The 18,993-nt window shown below is 41.7% G+C and overlaps 2 protein-coding genes across 3 annotated transcripts in view; both read left to right on the top strand.

Moving 5' to 3' along the window:
• Nucleotides 1-18,993, top strand: part of LOC132820461 (interleukin-13 receptor subunit alpha-2-like) — a 343,536-nt gene that overhangs the window by 274,693 nt on the left and 49,850 nt on the right. The window lies entirely within an intron of this gene.
• lrch2 (leucine-rich repeats and calponin homology (CH) domain containing 2) overlaps nt 1-18,993 on the top strand; it is a 161,737-nt gene that overhangs the window by 129,826 nt on the left and 12,918 nt on the right. For both annotated transcript variants that reach the window (XM_060832612.1, XM_060832611.1), the window contains 2 exons: nt 3,308-3,365; nt 8,696-8,808. In XM_060832612.1, the coding sequence (XP_060688595.1) occupies nt 3,308-3,365; nt 8,696-8,808 (171 nt within the window). The remainder of the gene's footprint in view (nt 1-3,307; nt 3,366-8,695; nt 8,809-18,993) is intronic.

Here is an 18,993-nt window from a genome sequence, read left to right as displayed (position 1 = left end):
AATGTGTTCAACCTCCTTTTGAACTTGTGCCAACTTTCGAGGGTTATGCCTGTAAGGATGTTGCTTAATCGGAACAGCATTTCCTACATCTGCGTCATGCACAATTAATACTTGCCAGGTTATTTCCACATATCTACCCATGTCATAACAATACTCTTTCAGGTCATCTTGATTTTCCTCTGGAAGGTCGCTCAGTAATTTATCTCAAATTTTGACAACTTCCTCATTGTCCAATTTAATTTGAGGAATGTCCAGTTCAGAATCCTCTGAACTTCTTTTAATCTGTGTTATAACCAGTAACAATCTCTTTTTTGCTTTCCTTTACTGTCAAAATACCTTGTGAGCATATTCACATGGCACACTGAGATTTCTTTTTTTATGGAGTCCTTATCAAATAGTTAACATCACTTTCAATTTGATAAAGTCCACTAAACCTTTTAAAGGCTCACCTATCACTGGAAGTCACACTAACACCTTATCTCCGATAGCAAATTTGAGTGTTTTGGATTTCTCATCTGCTTTCTGGTCCATTATATACTCTGATACTTTGAAAAGCTCTTTAGCCAATTTTCTCTGCTCTATTTAATTGTTTCCTAAAATTTGACATACAGTCCAAATGTCGACTCTGAACTATGACTTACCAATTTCTCCTTTATTTTAGCGGTTGTCTCACTTCATATCCAAAAACTAATCAAATGGACTGAATTTGGTTGATTTATTTGGCGCATCTTTGATGGAAAAATGTTCACACTGAATTCTTTTATCCCAATCATCTCAATACTTTTGACTACTAGCCCTCAACATGGCCTTTAATGTCTGATGCCACCTTTTAGCATTCCTTGCGAATCTGGATGGTATGCAGTAGATTTGAATTGTTTTATTCCTGTGCTGTCCATAACATCCTTAGATAGTTTTATTGTGAAGTTTGATCTTTGATTTGATTGTATCTCTCTGGATAATCATATCTGGTGAAAGATTTGAGTAACTCTTCCACAATCCTTTTAGCTGTCAAGTTGATTAATGGAATGGCCTCTGGAAATCCAGTAGACACATCCATTACTGTCAACAAATATTGATTCCCCCTTTTTATTTGAGGTGGGTTCCTGCACAATCAATTAAGACTCTTGTAAAAGTTCCTGAAGTGCAGGAATGGGTTTAAAAAAAAAAGTGCAGGTTTTATAACCTACATAATTGAGCACTTCTTGTCTCGCTGTGAATTCCCATTACTAGCACTTCTTCCGGCAGTAGTCCATCAAAGGTACATATTTCCTCATCTTTCAACATCAACGATTGAGAAGATTCTGTATCTCTTAATATTGTAACCTATCTACCTGCTGCTGCTGGCCTAAACTTTACCTTCGCAAATATATGGTTTAAGAAGATCTGGTATTTCCTCCTTAACTAACCACCGGCCAGGTTGTACATTATGGTGCAGCTTTTTAGTCTCCAAAACCAATTTGGAATGACAGAACAAATCCTAGAAAGAGACCCCAATCCGTTAAGGACCAGGCCAGATCCCTTCTAAACATTTCAAGAAGATAGCCCAAACCCTAACTTTTCTAGATGTTTTAAGCATGTCTAATGTGGATATACCAGGAATGATCAGCTGGCCCAACCACTCAGTTTTAAACAAAACAAAATTTGATTTATACACAAACAAAAGAAAACCAAATTGAGAATAGCATAACTATTTGAAAACCCAATCGACTCTATCGCAACTTAATGATGCTGTTTCAAATACTTGCAACATCCCCATAAACAAACTCTTGGCAAATAAGCTAAAATCAAACATAGATTCTTCCAGGAGAGATGTCGGGGAGAGAGAGAGAGAGAGAGAATTGGCATGGAGCTGATTTTTTGACTAGCAGTCTCAAAAACTGCTTGCTAAAACCAAGCCAAAGCCTTAAATGGGAGAACTGGCCACTCCCCATTCATTGTACAAATATTTTAAAAGAAAGAGTTAAAAGAATCTGAAGTAGGTAATTCCAGACATATCAGAACCTCAGATTTTATGACCCCTCTGAAAAAAGAAACCAAGGACAACATAACCTTGTTAAAGGGGCAGCATCAGCACACTACTTTGTGCAGGGATGTAAATGCCCTTGTTGTCCTCTCTGCTGCTTCCAAGGAGTGCTCAACGTAGAGGAATGAGCTTTAGTTGAGGGAGGGAAATTGGTGGCAATCAGCAGGCAATTTCCATGTCCACATTTGATGTGATTTTGAGGTCTGGAGTTAGTGTTGAGGTCTCCCGGTATCCCCCACGTGGACTGTTTATCACTGCTAAATCTGTCACTGGATATAGCATGCTGACAGAAGATGTTGGGACATTGATTGTAAGATATATTGTATATACTTGAGTAATAATCAAACTTTTTGACTACCTTTTTAAGTTTATGGAGGTCAACTATTAATGGATAATACTTTTGAGGGACTGAAATTTATGCCTGTCAAAATTCATACCGTATCATTAGCAGAAAGCCAACTGATCTCTAAATGAAGAAAGGTAGGGAAAAATTTAATTCCGAAAACCTGGGGCAAATCACAACAGCCAGCGGACTGGAAGGCTTGGAACAGCGCGGAGCAACCAGCAAACTGGAAAGCTGGAGTTAGATGTGACAACTGGTACACTGACTCATAAACGTTGATCTGTTATCTGTGAATAACTGAAGTTGATTTTTACATGAAATATATGGAAGATTCCAGGTTATTTGGCCAAAAATACGACGTAACTTTTACATGAGATCGACTATTACTCAAGTATATGCGATAATGCTGAATATGACTGCCAGGCTGATTGAATAGTGTGTGGGACAGCTCTTCCAATTTATATCGCACGCCAGCTGCTGTGTTATTATTTAAGCTCATTGTCTCCAGAGGAATCACTGCAGGCTCCAAGATTACTCCTCTAGTATGAGGACCGTCTAGTCCTTGCCTGACTGAATTTGTAATGGCTCTATATAGTTGGTTTCTGCACCTCTAGATTTGGGAGGGGAGAGTGGCAGGTTTCATGATGCAGATTTGCTAGTATGTAATCTTTGCTGAAAATGGGTGTGAATATTGAATAAGAATCTGTATAATCCTCATCGATGTTGAATAGCCTGAGGATTTCTACTGATGCACATGAATAATGCCCACTCGAATGGAGTAGTGTATATTTGAAAATATATTTATGTTAATAGAATTCACCGGTAATTTTGTTTTGAGATGCTGGAGTTTAACATTTTGAAAGTTTTTGGAATTGAAGCTGTGATAGCGCAATAAAGAGCATGTGTCCTAGTTTAACAAACAATTTTGTATTCTTTTACAGGAGGATGATCGTTCCACTCAACCCTCACCAGTACCTTTTGGTCTCAAGCCTAGATCAGGTAAGTCATGTAGTTATTTCTTCGGAATTTTTCTACTTTCTGAATGCAATTAATTTCCACATAGGAATTTATTTGATTCGGATGAAAGATTAGTTGTTTGATGCTTCATTTTCACATAAGTAGGTTATACATCCAACCTGAGCTAGAATAAACTGTACCCCTGAAACTTGGTGGCTATCTCTGTCATCAAATTCATAACTGAAACACATTGATATTCAAGAATATTTAAACCAATATCTTCAGATCTAGAACAACTAAAAATCTATTTTGCAAACAAACACAGGAATATCTGACTTGAAATTTCTCTATCTTATAGCAAATTGGGTAATTTCCCTTTCAGCTGCAAATGTGTTGCTGGTCAAAGCACAGCAGGTTAGGCAGCATCTCAGGAATAGAGAATTCAACGTTTCGAGCATAAGCCCTATTTCTCTGGTGTGTTCAGAAATGACCTTATAATTTAACATGTAGCAAAAATTTAATTGATTAAAATTAATCTAATGCAAGTAACTTTAGAACTGGTCCTCCTGGGAGCAGATACGGCGGAGGCGGAGAAATTGGGAGTACGGGATATCATTTTTGCAGGGGGTAGGGTGGGAAGAGGTGTAATCCAGGTAGCTGTGGGAGTCAATGAGTTTGTAAAAAAAAAAAAGTCAGTGTCAAGTCATTGGCAATGAAGAGGTCTAGGAAGGGGAGGGAGGTGTCAGAGATGGTCCAGATGAATTTAGGGTCAGGGTAGAATGTGTTGGTTAAGTTGATGAACTGCTCAAACTCTCGCGGGAGCACAAAGTGTCGTCGATGCAGTCATCAGTGTAGCAGAGGAAGAGGTGGGGAGTGGTGCCAGTGTAACAACGGAAGATGGACTGTTCTACGCATCTGACAAAGAGACAGGCATAGCTGTGGTCCAAGCGGGTGCCCTGGAGGAAGTGGGAGGATTCGAAGGAGAAATTGTTAAGGGTGAGGGCGAGTTCAGTCAAACTAATGAGTGTTCAGTGGAAGGGTCCTATTGGGGATGTCGGGAGAGGAAGAAACAGGGCTTGGAGGCCCTGATCATGGCTGTTGGAGGTGTAGAGGGATTGGATGTCTATGGTGAAGATGAGGCGTTGGGGGTCAGGGAAACGGAAGTCTTGGAGGAGGTGGAGGGCGTGGGTGATGTCTCGAACATATGTGGGGAGATCCTGGACTGGGGGGATAGGAATGTATTGAGGTCGGTGGAGTTGAGTTTGCTCACCCCCTATGATTTGGGTTACATTCACTTTTTGTAATAGGAACAGGCGTATGCCATTCAGCTCTTGAGTCTGTTCAGTCATTCATTGAAATCATGGATGATCTGTGGTCTAACTCCATATCCTCTAATTTCTTTGCTTAATAAAAATGTATCTGTTTTAGATGTAATATAACAACTGATGTAGCATCCACTGCCATTTGTGAAGGGAGTTCCAAATATTTACCATCCTTTGTGTACATAACATCTCTCCTAAGTAGTCTGGGCCTAATTTTTACATTGTATGCCCTAGTTCTAGAATCTCTAATTGTTGGAAATATTTTATCCTAATTGCCCTATCTCATCTTGTTAATATTTTGAAGGCCTCAAACAGATCACCTTTTAACCTTCTAAATTATAAAGAAAATAGATTTTAATTTGAGGTTAGAAATAGGAAAGGTGAGGTCACCCTGTTAGGAGTTTTCTACAGGCCTCCTAATAGTCCGAGAGACGTAGAGGAAAATATTGCAAGGATGATTCAGGAGAAGAGTGAAAGTAGTAGGGTGGTTGTTATAGGGGACTTTAACTTCCCAGATATTGACTGGGAAAGCTATAGCTCGAGTTCGTTAGATGGGTCGGTGTTTGTCCAATGTGTGCAGGAGGGTTTCCTGACACAATATGTAGACAGGCCAACAAGAGGTGAGGCCATACTGGATTTGGTTCTAGGTAATGAACCAGGCCAGGTGTTACACTTGGAGGTAGGTGAGCACTTCGGGGACAGTGACCACAATTCAGTGACTTTTACTCTAGTGATGGAGAGGGATAAGTGTGCACTGCAGGGCAGGAGTTATAGCTGGGGGCAGGGAAATTATGATGCAGTGAGGCATGACTTAAGATGTGTGGATTGGAAAATTAGGCTTCAAGGGAAGGACACAAATGATATGTGGAGCTTGTTCAAGGAGCAGCTATTGGGTGTCCTTGATAAGTATGTACCAGTCAGGCAGGGAGGAAAGGGTCTTGTGAGGGAGCCGTGGTTTAATAAGGAATTGGAATCTCTTGTGAAAGGGAAGAGGGCGGCCTATATAAAGATGAGGCGTGAAGGTTCATTTGGGGCGATTGAGAGTTATAAGGTAGCCAGGAAGGATCTAAAGAGAGAGCTAAGAGCAGCGAGAAGGGGACATGAAAAGTCCTTGGTTGGTAGGATTAGGGAAAACCCAAAGGCTTTCTATAGGTATGTCAGGAATAAAAGGATGACTAGGGTAGGTATCGGTCCAGTCAAGGATAGTAGTGGGAAGTTGTGTGTGGAGGTGGAGGAGATTGGAGAGACACTAAATCAATACTTTTCGTCAGTATTCACTCAGAAACAGGACATTGTTGCTGATGTGAATATTGAGTCACAAGTGATTAGAATGGATGACGTTGAGGTATGTAGGGAAGAGGTCCGGGGAATACTGGAAAGGGTGAAAATAGATAAGTCCCCTGGGCTTGATGGCATTTATCCTAGGATCCTCTGGGAAGCTAGGGAGGAGATAGCGGAGCCATTGGCCTTGCTTTTTATGTCGTCGTTGTCTACAGGAATAGTGCCAGAAGACTGGAGGATAGCGAATGTGGTCCCCTTGTTCAAGAAGGGGAGTAGGGACAGCCCTAGTAACTATAGGCCAGTGAGTCTCACTTCTGTTGTGGGCAAAATCTTAGAGAAAATTGTAAGGGATAGGATTTATGAACATCTGGATAGGAATAAGGTGATCAAGGATAGTCAGCATGGTTTTGTGAAGGGCAGGTTGTGCCTCACAAACCTTATTGAGTTCTTTGAGAAGGTGACCAAGGAAGTGGACGAGGGTAAAGCGGTAGATGTGGTGTATATGGATTTTAGCAAGGCATTCGATAAGGTACCCCATGGTAGGTTACTGCAAAAATTACGGAGGTATGGCATTGTGGGTGCTTTAGAGGTTTGGATTAGGAATTGGCTGGCTGGAAGGAGACAGAGGATAGTAGTTGATGGTAAAGGTTCATCTTGGAGTGCAGTTACTAGCGGTGTTCCACAAGGATCTGTTTTGGGACCATTGCTGTTTGTCATTTTTATAAATGACCTGGAGGAGGGGCTTGAAGGCTGGGTGAGCAAGTTTGCGGATGATACGAAAGTCGGTGGAGTGGTGGACAGTGAAGAAGGATGTGGCAGGTTACAGCGGGATATAGATAAAGTCTGGTTGAAGATTTGTAGCTCGGGTGTCCGTTGTTGTGGTTCTGTTCGCCGAGCTGGAAGTTTTTGCTGCAAACGTTTCGTTCCCTGGCTAGGGAACATCATCAGTGCTATTGGAGCCTCCTGTGAAGCGCTGCTTTGATGTTTCTTCCGGTATTTATAGTGGTTTGTTCTTGCCGCTTCCGGGTGTCAGTTTCAGCTGTAGTAGTTTGTATGTGGGGTCCAGGTCGATGTGTCTGTTGATGGATCTTCTTGCCGTTTCCGGGTGTCAGTTTCAGCTGTAGTGGTTTGTATATTGGGTCCAGGTCCATGTGTCTGTTAATGGAGTTTGTGGATGAATGCCATGCCTCTAGGAATTCCCTGGCTGTTCTCTGTCTGGCTTGTCCAATGATGGTAGTGTTTTCCCAGTCAAATTCATGTTCCTGGTTGTCTGAGTGTATGGCTACTAGGGATAGCTGGTCGTGTCGTTTTGTGGCTAGCTGATGTTCATGGATGCGGATGCGGATATCCACATCCGCATCCATGAACATCAGCTAGCCACGAAACGACACGACCAGCTATCCCTAGTAGCCATACACTCAGACAACCAGGAACATGAATTTGACTGGGAAAACACTACCATCATAGGACAAGCCAGACAGAGAACAGCCAGGGAATTCCTAGAGGCATGGCATTCATCCACAAACTCCATTAACAGACACATGGACTTGGACCCAATATACAAACCACTACAGCTGAAACTGACACCCGGAAACGGCAAGAAGATCCATCAACAGACACATCGACCTGGACCCCACATACAAACTACTACAGCTGAAACTGACACCCGGAAGCGGCAAGAACAAACCACTATAAATACCGGAAGAAACATCAAAGCAGCGCTTCACAGGAGGCTCCAATAGCACTGATGATGTTCCCTAGCCAGGGAACGAAACGTTTGCAGCAAAAACTTCCAGCTCGGCGAACAGAACCACAACAACGGATATAGATAAGTTGCAGAGCTGAGCAGAAAGGTGGCAAATGGAGTTCAATGTAGCTAAGTGTGAAGTCATTCACTTTGGTAGGAGTAGCAAGTATATGGATTACTGGGCTAATGGTAGGCTACTTGGTATTGTGGATGAGCAGAGGGATCTTGGTGTCCATGTACACAGATCTCTGAAAGTTGCCACCCAGGTAAATAGTGCTGTGAAGAAGGCATATGGCGTACTGGGCTTTATTGGTCGAGGAATTGAGTTCCGGAGTCCTGAGGTCATGTTGCAGTTGTATAAGACTCTGGTGCGGCCTTATCTGAAGTATTGTGTGCAGTTTTGATCGCCATTCTATAGGAAGGATGTGGAGGCACTGGAATGGGTGCAGAGGAGGTTTACCAGGATGTTGCCTGGCATGGTAGGAAGATCGTACGAGGAAAGGCTGAGGCACTTGGGGCTGTTCTCATTGGAGAAAAGAAGGTTTAGGGGAGATTTGATAGAGGTGTACAAGATGATTAGGGGTTTAGATAGGGTTGACAGTGAGAACCTTTTTCCGTGTATGGAGTCAGCTGTTACTAGGGGACACAGCTTTAAATTAAGGGGTGGTAGGTATAGGACAGATGTTAGGGATAGATTCTTTAATCAGCGGGTTGTGAGTTCGTGGAATGCCCTGCCAGTAGCAGTGGTGGACTCTCCCTCTTTATGGTCATTCAAGCGGGCATTGGATAAGCATATGGAGGTTATTGGGCTAGTGTAGGTTAGGTAGGCTTTGGTCGGCGCAACATCGAGGGCCGAAGGGCCTGTATTGCGCTGTATTTTTCTATGTTCTATGTTGTATAGTCGCTTCTCATTACTTAACCTTTGAAGTTGAGGTAAATTTATTAGCCTATGTTTTACTCCCTAAAGGGCCAATATATTCTTCTCGAAGTGTCACTTTGTGTTTGTATTATACTTCAAATAGCATTTACACGTCCATCGCGTCAGGAACTTGGAGCAGTTGACCCAGGTTTTACTATCAGAAGGAAGATGGAACACCTAAGAGAAGAATTAGAACAAATTAGGCAGCTTAAACAGGTAAACCATTTGAAATGATCTATTTGCAATACTTTTAGCAAGATTTAAATGAAGTGTAATGGTAGTACTCTTGATATTTTGTGATCTTTAAATGAAATGTGGACAAAAAAACAATCCAGCAATGCAACTACTTTTTCTCTAGAATAAGATCTGGAGAATGAATTTTGGATGACATGAGGTAGGTATGACATCCTTGCAATTACTTGGCAGAGCTGTCACTTTTAAGTGCAGAGGTACTGACACATTTACAAATGGTCGTTGATGTGCCATTTTCCTATTTCATACCAGGGCAAGTGTATTTATAAATTTGTCACCAAGATATTTTTAATGTTGATATTGTCAAAGCTTATTAACTATCCTGGGAAACTGTTACCCTAACATGTCTCGAGACAAGAATAGGTTACTCAGCATCTCAAATCTATGCCTCCATTCCATTGTACTATTACTGATCAGTACCTGAACCTCAGCCCATTTTTATCAATATCTCTTAATTTTCATGAATAATGAAATTACTTGAAGAAAACATGAAGAATATGTGTTAAGTTGGAGGCAATATGTTGAAGGAAACATGGATTTTCAAAAGCAAAACACATTTTGAAGATGTCGTCAATAGATAAGGGAAAGATGGTGAATAGAGCCAACTTTAATTCTTGGAAGTTATTTGAAAAGAAACTTCCTAACGTACTACTGGCTTCCCTAATTAATGAGGAGAATTGAGACGACGTTGCACATTGAATTACATATTACCACAAACTTATCAACAATGGCTACATTTGTGCAGGTCTGACCAATAGAGGCAACCCCATGGATTCACTCTTTAAGAATGACAAAAAGGCAGTATTTATTTGCAAATCCAAATTTTGTGAATTGGGTATTGTATTTAAAACCAGTATGTTCCTCCTGCAAAACCGCAGACGCTAACAAATTAAATAGTAAGTTGACAACCTGTCTTCAGAATAGCATTAGAGTGTATAAAGTTGACAGCAAGTTGTCAAGTAAATATTTAAGGCAGTAAGAGGAATATTCTCTTTAAAAATGTGCTCATTATTGTTTTGATTAATATTATGAAAATTATTCAACAATGGTGAAGGTTGCAAGAAGAACAAAACTTACATCAAAGATACAAAGCTTGTTTATTTGGGTGGAGAGAAGGACGCTGACCTGCTTAGGCTCCGAATGAGGCATTATGGCATGGCAATGGATATGTTTTAAAAACAAATATGAATCCAAGCTCTAAAATGAGGACGGTGATAAAGGGATATTAGAAAAGCTAAAATAAAAACCAAGTGCTGGAGAAACTCAATAGATCTGACGGCATCTTTGGAGAGAAAATCAGAGTTAAGATTTCAAATCCCAAGAGTCCTGGAAACCCTCATAAGACTGGAAACATCAACTCTTTCTCTCTCCACAGAGCTACTGAATTTCTCTCGCACTTCATTTTAGTTCAGATTTCTACCATCGGCAGCACAGTAATTGTCATGCAAGGAGAATGCAGGGTGCTAGTTATATGAATGTGCAGGTTGCGGCCAGGACAGCTGATAAGCAACATCGTCAAGACTTGATCAAAAGAAAAGAAATTAGACAGGGAGAGGGAAACACCCAAGCAATCAGTTTCCAGAACAAGGAAATCTACTCCTCTCAATTGTTTTGTTGCATGGGAATTCTGGATAATAGGAACTTTACTGTATTTTACTTTTATTATAGACAGAAAAACTAAGCAGGTTTAAATGTAAACTAACACTCATTAAACTGTTGTGATGTTAGAAACGTAGGAGCAGAAGTAGACCATCCAGCTCTGAAGCCTGCTCTGCTTTTCAGTGTCTTTTCCCCAGATATCCCCAGGTGTATTTATGTCACTGGTATTTAGAAATCTCAAAATCTCTTGTAAAAATACTGAATTTCCATAATTCTTTAGGGTAGACAATCCCAAACATTCACAGACTTCTGAGTAAAAGGAAATTCTTTTGATCTCTTTCCTAAGTGGCATCACCATATATTGAATTCCCTTATTCTAGACTTCCCAACCAGGGTAAATTACTGCATTTAACCTGTCTGTTCCTTTCAGTACTGAATAGATTTCAATGAGACTACCTCTTTTCCTTCAAGACTCTAGACAACACTAGCATAGTTTCTTCAATGTGTATTCATAGGATTGACCCACTTCTGGAGATGCACCCTATCCTGCTAGCTCTTAACCGCATCCTATTCTTTGCATAATTAAGTCACTGTTCCTATTTACTTTCCGACCTTTCGTCAAACAAAAAATTGCATTCTCAGAAATGAAACCAACATTCATCTGCTTCTACTTCAAAAATCCAACTTCTTAAATAGCAGTAGTGTATATTAAACATCTTTATCACACCTGTTTTCTCTTAGATTGCATGGTGGTCTTCCATTTTATCCCTGCCTGTGCACTTCTAAACTGCATTGTGCATGTTAGCCTAAAAGTGTGATCCACGTAGTTTCTGCCTTACGGATGCATAATAGTGACTTGAGCTACCATGCCATTTTTGGAACTGGGGACTCGATGGATGTGTTCATCTGGAATATGTTGTGTATGTTCAGTGTTGTGACTATTTTGGAGACCATGGATAGAGCAGGGTCAGGAATGGATGTTGCACGTTCCAGGGTTTAGATATTTCATTAAGAACTGGGCAGGCAGTAAAGGAGGGGGGAAATGTAGCCTTGTTAGTCAAGGACAGTATAACGGTGGCTGAAAGAACTTTTGATGAGGACTCGTTTACTGAGGTAGTATGGGCTGAGCTTGGAAACAGGAGAGAAGAGGTCACACTGTTGGTAGTTTTTTATAGGCCTCTGCCGAATTCTAGATATGTGGAGGAGAGGATTGCCAAAACAATTCTGGGCAGGAGTGAAAGGAACAGGGTGGTCATTACGGGGGACTTTAACTTCCCCAACATTGATTGGAAGTGCTAAAACTCTAGTATGTCTGATGGATCAGTTTTTGTCCAATGTGTGCAGGGGAGGGGTTCCTGACACACAATGTCGAAGGGCTGACAGGAGGGAAGGCCACACTGGATCTGGTGTTTGGTAATGAACCAGGCCAGGTGTTTGACTTAGTGGTAGGTGAACACTTTGCAGAAAGTGACCATAATTCGGTTACGTTTAGTTTAGTGAAGGAAAGGAATAGGTACATGCCACAGGGCAAGAGTTATAGATGGGGGAAGGGCAATTATAATGTGATTAGGCAAGACTTGGCATGCATAGAATGGGATAGCAAAATGCAGGGGATGGTGTCAATCGGAATGTGGAGCTGGTTTAAGGAACAGATATTGCGTGTCCTTGATCGGTATGTCCCTGTCAGGCAGAGAGGAAGTGATAAGGTAAGGGAACCCTGGTTTACTACAGAAATTGTATCTCTTGTTAAGCGGAAGAAGGAGGCCTATGTGATGATGAGACGAGATGGTTCAGATGCGGTGATGAAGAGTTACAGATTAGCTAGGTAAGGATTTAGAGAGAGAATTAAGAGCAAAGAGAGGACATGAACAGTCTTTAGCAGGTAGACTAAAGGAGACACCAAAGGCTTTCTATAGCTATGTGAGGAATAAAAGGATGACTAGGGTAGGAATAGGACCAGTCAAAGACAGAAGTGGGAAGTTGTGTGTGTGGACCCTGTGGAGATCAGAGAGGTGCTAAACGAATATTTCTCATCTGTTTGCACTCAGGAAAGGAAGAATATTGTAAAGGAGAAGAATGAGATATCATCTATTAGGCTGGAAAGGATTGAGGTTAGTAAGGAAGAGGTATTATCCATTCTAGAAGGATTGTAAGACAAGTCCCCTAGGCTAGATGGGATTTATCCAAGGATTCTCTGGGAAGCTAGGGAGGAAGTGTTGGAGTCTTTGGCTTTGATCTTTGAGTTGTCATTGTCTACAGGTTTACTACCAGAGGTCTGGAGGATTGCAAATGTTGTGGCCTTGTTCAAGAAAGGCAGTAAAGCTGACCCAGGTAATTATAGACCAATGAGCCTCATGTCTGTTGTAGGAAAAGTTTAGGAAAGGATTATGAGAGGGAGGATTTGTTATCATCTTGCAAGCAACAATTTATTGCAGATAGTCAACATGGATTCGTCAAGGGCAGGTCATGTCTCTGACACCTCATGGAGTTTCTTGAGAAGGTGACCAAATGTTTTTGAGGGTAGGGCAGTTGATGTGGTGTACATGGACTTCAGTAAGGCGTTTGATAAGGTTCCACATGGTAGGCTGTTGGAGAAAATGCAGAGGCATGGGATTAAGGGTGATTTAGCAGTTTGGAATAGAAACTGGCAGTGAGTGATGTTTGATGGAAAATATTCAGCCTGGAGTCCAGTTACTGGTGGTATGCCACAAGGATCTGTTTTGGGACCACTGCTGTTTGTCATTTTTATAAATTACTTAGACGTAGGCGTAGGGTAGTGTGGATGTGCTGAGGGATTTTAATGTCCACGGACATAGATCCCTGAAAGTTGCCACCCAGGTTGATAGAGCTGTTAAGAAGGCATACAGTGTGTTAGGTTTAGACTTAAGTAGTGACTTAAATCACTCACCAACCATCCCTTCCTGAAAAACAAATCCTCCGTCCTTACTCACTCTGCATCCATCTCAAACCTCTTCATTCCTGTCATTGAATATGCTGATACCTCCCATTTTGGGTCAGGTTCTTTTTCCCCCAGGAGTCAATACAGAAAAATGGGTGATGAAGGTTGTGTGTAAAGAGTGATACAACAAAGTAGTCAAGCATGACATTATCTGTGATAGATGTTGCGTAATTCTGTAGGTTCCAATCCAGACAGGCAGTCTACTTTGAAGACAGGTGTGCAACATGAGGTTTCAGTATTTAGATAACTTCAGTCACGTTATCAGTGTAGTGGAATGTAGTGTGTTGAGTCAGTCTTGTGAATGGAATGTATAGAAATTTTGGTAAGCATAGAATCCTTACTGTGTACTTGTATTTTTTTTTATTCATTTGCTTTGATTTATTGTAATCGCGTGAACCTAAGTACAGTGAAAATTTTTGTTTGTGAGCAGTACAGGTAAATCATAGTAAGCAAGGACATATAGGGTACTTAGAGTGAGGCATACAGGCGACACTGCACAGGGAGGTGTATGAAACAAGATCAACATTAACAAGAGCAACATAAGAGATTCTATTCATCAGTCTAATAATGGCAGGGAAGAAGCTGTTCTTGAACCTGTTGGTGTATGTATTCAAGTCTCTGTATCACTTGCCTGAAGGAAGAAGTTGTAGGAGATCATTACTGGGGTGGGAGGGGTTTTTGATGATGATCGCTGCCTTTCCATGGCAGTGAGGTGTAAATGGAGTCCTTGGCTGGAAGGTTGGTTTCTGTGATGGCCTAGGCTGTGCACACAACTTTGTTGTTTCTTAGAGTCCTGGACAGAGCAGTTGTCTTTATACACCTGGCTTTATGTGGTACATCTGTAAAGGTTGGTGAGGGTCCTTATAGAGGTGCCACATTTTCTAAGCTGCCTGAGGAAGAAGAGGGTTGTTGTGCCCCCTTGGCCGTCTCATCTACGTGGGATGTCCAGGGCAGGTGGTTAGTTATCGTCACTCCAAGGAACTTGATACTCTCAGCCTCCACTCAGTTGATGTAGATGGGGTCATGTTCTCCTTTGTTTCTGAACTCAATGATCAGATCTTTCATTTTGCTGATATTGAGATAGAGGTTGTTATCATTGAACCATGACACCAAGCCTTCTGTATTGTATATTGTATTTTGTATTATGACTTGTCATTTGATATTAGTCCTATCACGGTGGTGGTTGTTAGCAGACTTGTGGGTGGCATTCAGTCAGAGGTTGGCTACACAGTTGTGGCTGTACAGTGAGTACAGTAGGAGGCTGAGAATGCAACCTTGGGGGGGGGGGGGGGGGTGTCTGCATTGCTGATTGTTATCGTGGAGGAGTTGCAGTCGTCCATCTTCACTGATTGTAGTCTATGGTTCAGGAAGCTGAGGATCCAGTTGCAGAAAGCGGGTAAGAGACCTAGATTTCTGAGCTTTGACATCGGTCTGGAAGGGATAATGGTGTTGAAGGCGGAACCGTAGTCGATGAGTAGGAGTCTGACATAGCTGTTCTCATTGTCCAGATGTTTCAGGAATGAGTGCAGGGCTAGGAAAATGGCATCTGCTGTGGACCTGTTACGTGGCAGGCTGGGGGACTAGAGTTGATGTGGGCCATGACCAGCCTCGTGAAGCACTTTATAATTATGGGGGGCAGAGCCATGGGACAGTAGTCATTAAGGTACATTGCATGTGCTTTCTTTGGTACGGGGATGATGGTAGTCTTCTTGAAGCAGGTAGGTACTTCGGTTTTTAGGAAGGAGTGGCTGAAGATGTCATTAAATACTTCTGTCAGCTGGTCCACACAGGATATTAGTGCACGGTCAGGGACTCCATCCAGGCCCATTACTTTCCTTGGGTTGACTTTCATTTGTGGGATGTGGGCATTGCTGGCTGGCCAGCATTTATTGCCCATCCCTCATTGCCTTTGAGAAAATGGTGGTGAGTGCCTTCTCAAATTGCTGCAGTCCAGTTGCGAGTGGGTTGATATTACAGCAACGTAAATATTTAGTGTAATGATAAACTTGACATCTGAGTCGATGAGAACCCAATCTTAATGGCATATGCTCCATGAGCTAGGCCATAGCATGCTAGTATTGGTGTTTGACGCAGGAGACCACCTCACAGTGACATGACAAGGGGTTGGTTGTGAGGGTTCAGGATTTGATACAGAGAGGCTAAGCATGAATAATGGACGATGAACTCAGAAGAGATATTCCAATGAATTGAGATGAAGAAGAGGTTGAGTGCAAAGTTGTGAAAAAACTCCATTATTCTTTTACTGATTCTTGGGTTGTCAGAGAACAGGATATGAAATGAAAGAGGACTAGAACAAAGTGAGAAGTCTAAGGGAGGAGAAAATGCCACCTGAGTAGGAGGACAGATCAAGGTGTTTCACGCATCACCACTACAGGGAATCGAAATAGGACTCTTATACCCAGCTCCCTACCCTCTACACCTATCCTATCCCTGTAGCCCTGCATTTCCCATGGATAACCCACCTAACCTGCCCAGCTCTGGATACTGTGGTAAATCTAGCATGGCCAATCCACCCAACGTGCACATCTTTGTGGGAGAACCTGGAGCACGAGGAGGAAACCAGCGCACCTGCAGAAACCCACGCAAACATGGGGAGAACATACAAGCTCCACACAGACAGTTGAATAAGGGTGGAATGGAACCTGGCTTGGAGAGGCAAAATATTGACAACTTGCCATAGCAAGGCTTAATTTAGTGCAAAGCAGTCATCATTTCACAGCCATGTATCTACCAGAGCCAATCAAATCATCTGCTTTAAGCTCAAGAATCACCTGATGAAGGGGCAGCACTTTGGAAGCTTGTGATTTCAAATAAACTTGTTGGACAATATCTTGGTGTCATATGACTTCTGACTTTGTGCACCCCAATCCAACACCGGCATTTCCACGTCAAAACTCAAGAATGGCAGAGCCATATTCACAATTAGACAAGCATTCCAGAGGTGGATGTAGAAGAGAATCTTTAGTATCTGATTTGCTGACAGTCCTCAAGGTTAGCACTGGAGGAGAGGTTCAGACCAGCAAGAATTTGTCCTTTGAGTTTCCTGAAGAAGGGGTTATGCCCGAAACGTCGATTCTCCTGCTCCTTGGATGCTGCCTGACTTGCTGCGCTTTTCCAGCAACATATGTTTCAGCTTTGGGTGCACTGGGCAGAGTAGATTAGCAAGAGGACAGGAAGGAACAATGTTCAGATATCGTAGATGAGTTCTCCAGGGGTTTTTGAACCATAAAAAAGTTTGAGTCAAGTTTGGGATTGCAACAGGAGAATAGTCACTGCTGAGGGGATTTAAGAGAGCAAGTGCCTGACAATGGAAAAAACAAAAGGAATAAAGGGAGGTAGTGGTGTAGGTGGGATAAGGAGTGAAAGTAGAAATCAAAATGATGGACTTAGGTCAAAAGCAGCAATCCAATTGTACAATAATTGTAGGATTCTGATCAGAAATGAAGCAGTAACACTAGTCAGCTTATTGAATATACTTTTTAAGAACTGTATTCCAAAGCTTCTAAAACCATGCATATCAGTAGCCAGTTCAATTTTAGAGCCCTCTGGAAGGCAGCATCGAAAAAGCGGGTTGACTGGAAACATCAATGGTGATTAGTGTGGCAGGTTTAGAGGTTGGCTTTACAGTACTTTTTAAAAATGGATTGAAACAAATCAAGCTTGCAGTGCATTTGAATCAGTGATTTATTTTATTTGAATGCATTCATGGAATGTGGGTGTCACTGGCTGGACCAGTTTTAATTGCCTGTCTCTAGTTGCCTTTGAGAAGATGGTAGTATGATTCCTTCTTGAGCTGTTGTAAGTGGACTTAAAATGATGTTAGGGCGGGAGTTTGAGGATTTCAACCCAGTGACAGTGAAGGCACAGCAATATATTTCCAAGTCAGATTGGGGAGTGGCTTGGAGAGGAACTTGCAGATTGTCACATTCTCGTGAAGTTGTTGCCATTGCCCTTCCAGATGGTAGTGGTCACTGAATTAGAAGGTGCTGTCTAAGGATGTTCGGTGAATGTTTGCAGTGCATCTTGTGGATAGTGCACACTGCTGCTACTGAGGGTTGGTGGTGGAGTGACTGAATGATTAGCATCTCATCCAAAAAAAAAAGGCCTACTTTGAGCTGGATAGTATCACACATTTGTATTTGTTTTACTTAATTAGGGAGAATTTTGCCGAAAACAATCGCAAGCAAGTGGATCATTGTGGACTGAAGCAATATAAGATGATTAATGTGAGATAACATTTTCCCCACTTCGCTAGTGATTGATACAGGGGCCCCACATAGGTTTTGTTATACTGTTAATCTACTCATTCACAAAATTTGCTCAAGATGCGATCAACTTTGTTCTTTTGGCTGCTGACCTGTGTATTAATTTTATGATTTTCCGCATTTTGGTGGAGTTGCACAAATTGCTCCGTATTCAGATATATGCTGCACTGTTTCCTCTCAAATTTACTTTCTTTTCTCAGTTTTTGTAATTGTGGTATTTTTTGATTTACCCCTCAATTTTCATAATGGATTTGTAGTTGTTTCCGAGCTGAAGATGTAGCACTGTACCAAGGACTTGACCTGCTGCTGAACCTCCAATGCCTGGGCGATCAGGGCTAGTTGCCTTACTCCAAATGCAGTGTCAATGCTCCCCTTCAAACAAAAAATATATTCCTTGCTAAAGTTCACTTATCTTTTTGTGTTGTTGGTGAGAAATGGATGTATACTAAACAGCTAGGAAAATATAGAACCTCTCTAATGACTTACAGTTTATGAAAAGAATGTTAATTTTTGTTAGCCATTATCACTTATTCTGATCGACAGTGTATATTTTACATCCATTTGTAATGTAAGCTGAATTATCGTTATCCATGCTTAACATTGTTGCACCCATGTGCTCAGAACTGAACCCTTTCTACCTGGTTGTCCTATGATAAATTATCATAATGCATTCTAGATACTATAGATTCACAGCAGGGTGAAATCTATAGTTCCCATAATTAATTTCACCGAAACAATTTCTGGACCAAAGACAGGTTTTTAAACAAAAACTATCCAAACATTTCTAATGTATAAAACAAAGCAACTTGAAGTAGGTTAAAAGTTTGTGCGAAGATTTGTAGCTCGGGTGCTTGTTGTAGTGGCTCTGTTCGCCGAACTGGAAGTTTTTGTTGCAAACATTTCGTCCCCTGGCTAGGAGACATCATCAGTGCTGTGGAGCCTCCTGCGAAGCGCTTCTTTGATGTTTCTTCCGGCATTTATAGTGGTCTGTCCTTGCCGCTTCCGGGTGTCAGTTTCAGCTGTCCGCTGTAGTGATTGGTATATTGGGTCCAGGTCGATGTGTCTGTTGATGGAATTTGTGGGTACACAGGAAACCAACACACACAGACCAAGTCCTAAACTATGAAAGTAACCACCCCAACACACACAAACGAAGCTGCATCAGGACACTATTCAAAAGAGCTACAACACACTGCAGTACACCAGAACTGCGAAAAGAGGAAGAGGAACACCTATACAAGGTATTCGCCAAAAACGGATACCCGCGCAACTTTATCAATAGATGCCTAAGAGATAGACCACAGA

Source organism: Hemiscyllium ocellatum, chromosome 11 (genome assembly GCF_020745735.1).
Source record: "Hemiscyllium ocellatum isolate sHemOce1 chromosome 11, sHemOce1.pat.X.cur, whole genome shotgun sequence".
Taxonomy (NCBI): Eukaryota; Metazoa; Chordata; class Chondrichthyes; order Orectolobiformes; family Hemiscylliidae; genus Hemiscyllium; species Hemiscyllium ocellatum.
Note: the sequence above shows the minus strand (reverse complement) of the source record. Positions and strands in the feature narration are given on the sequence as shown.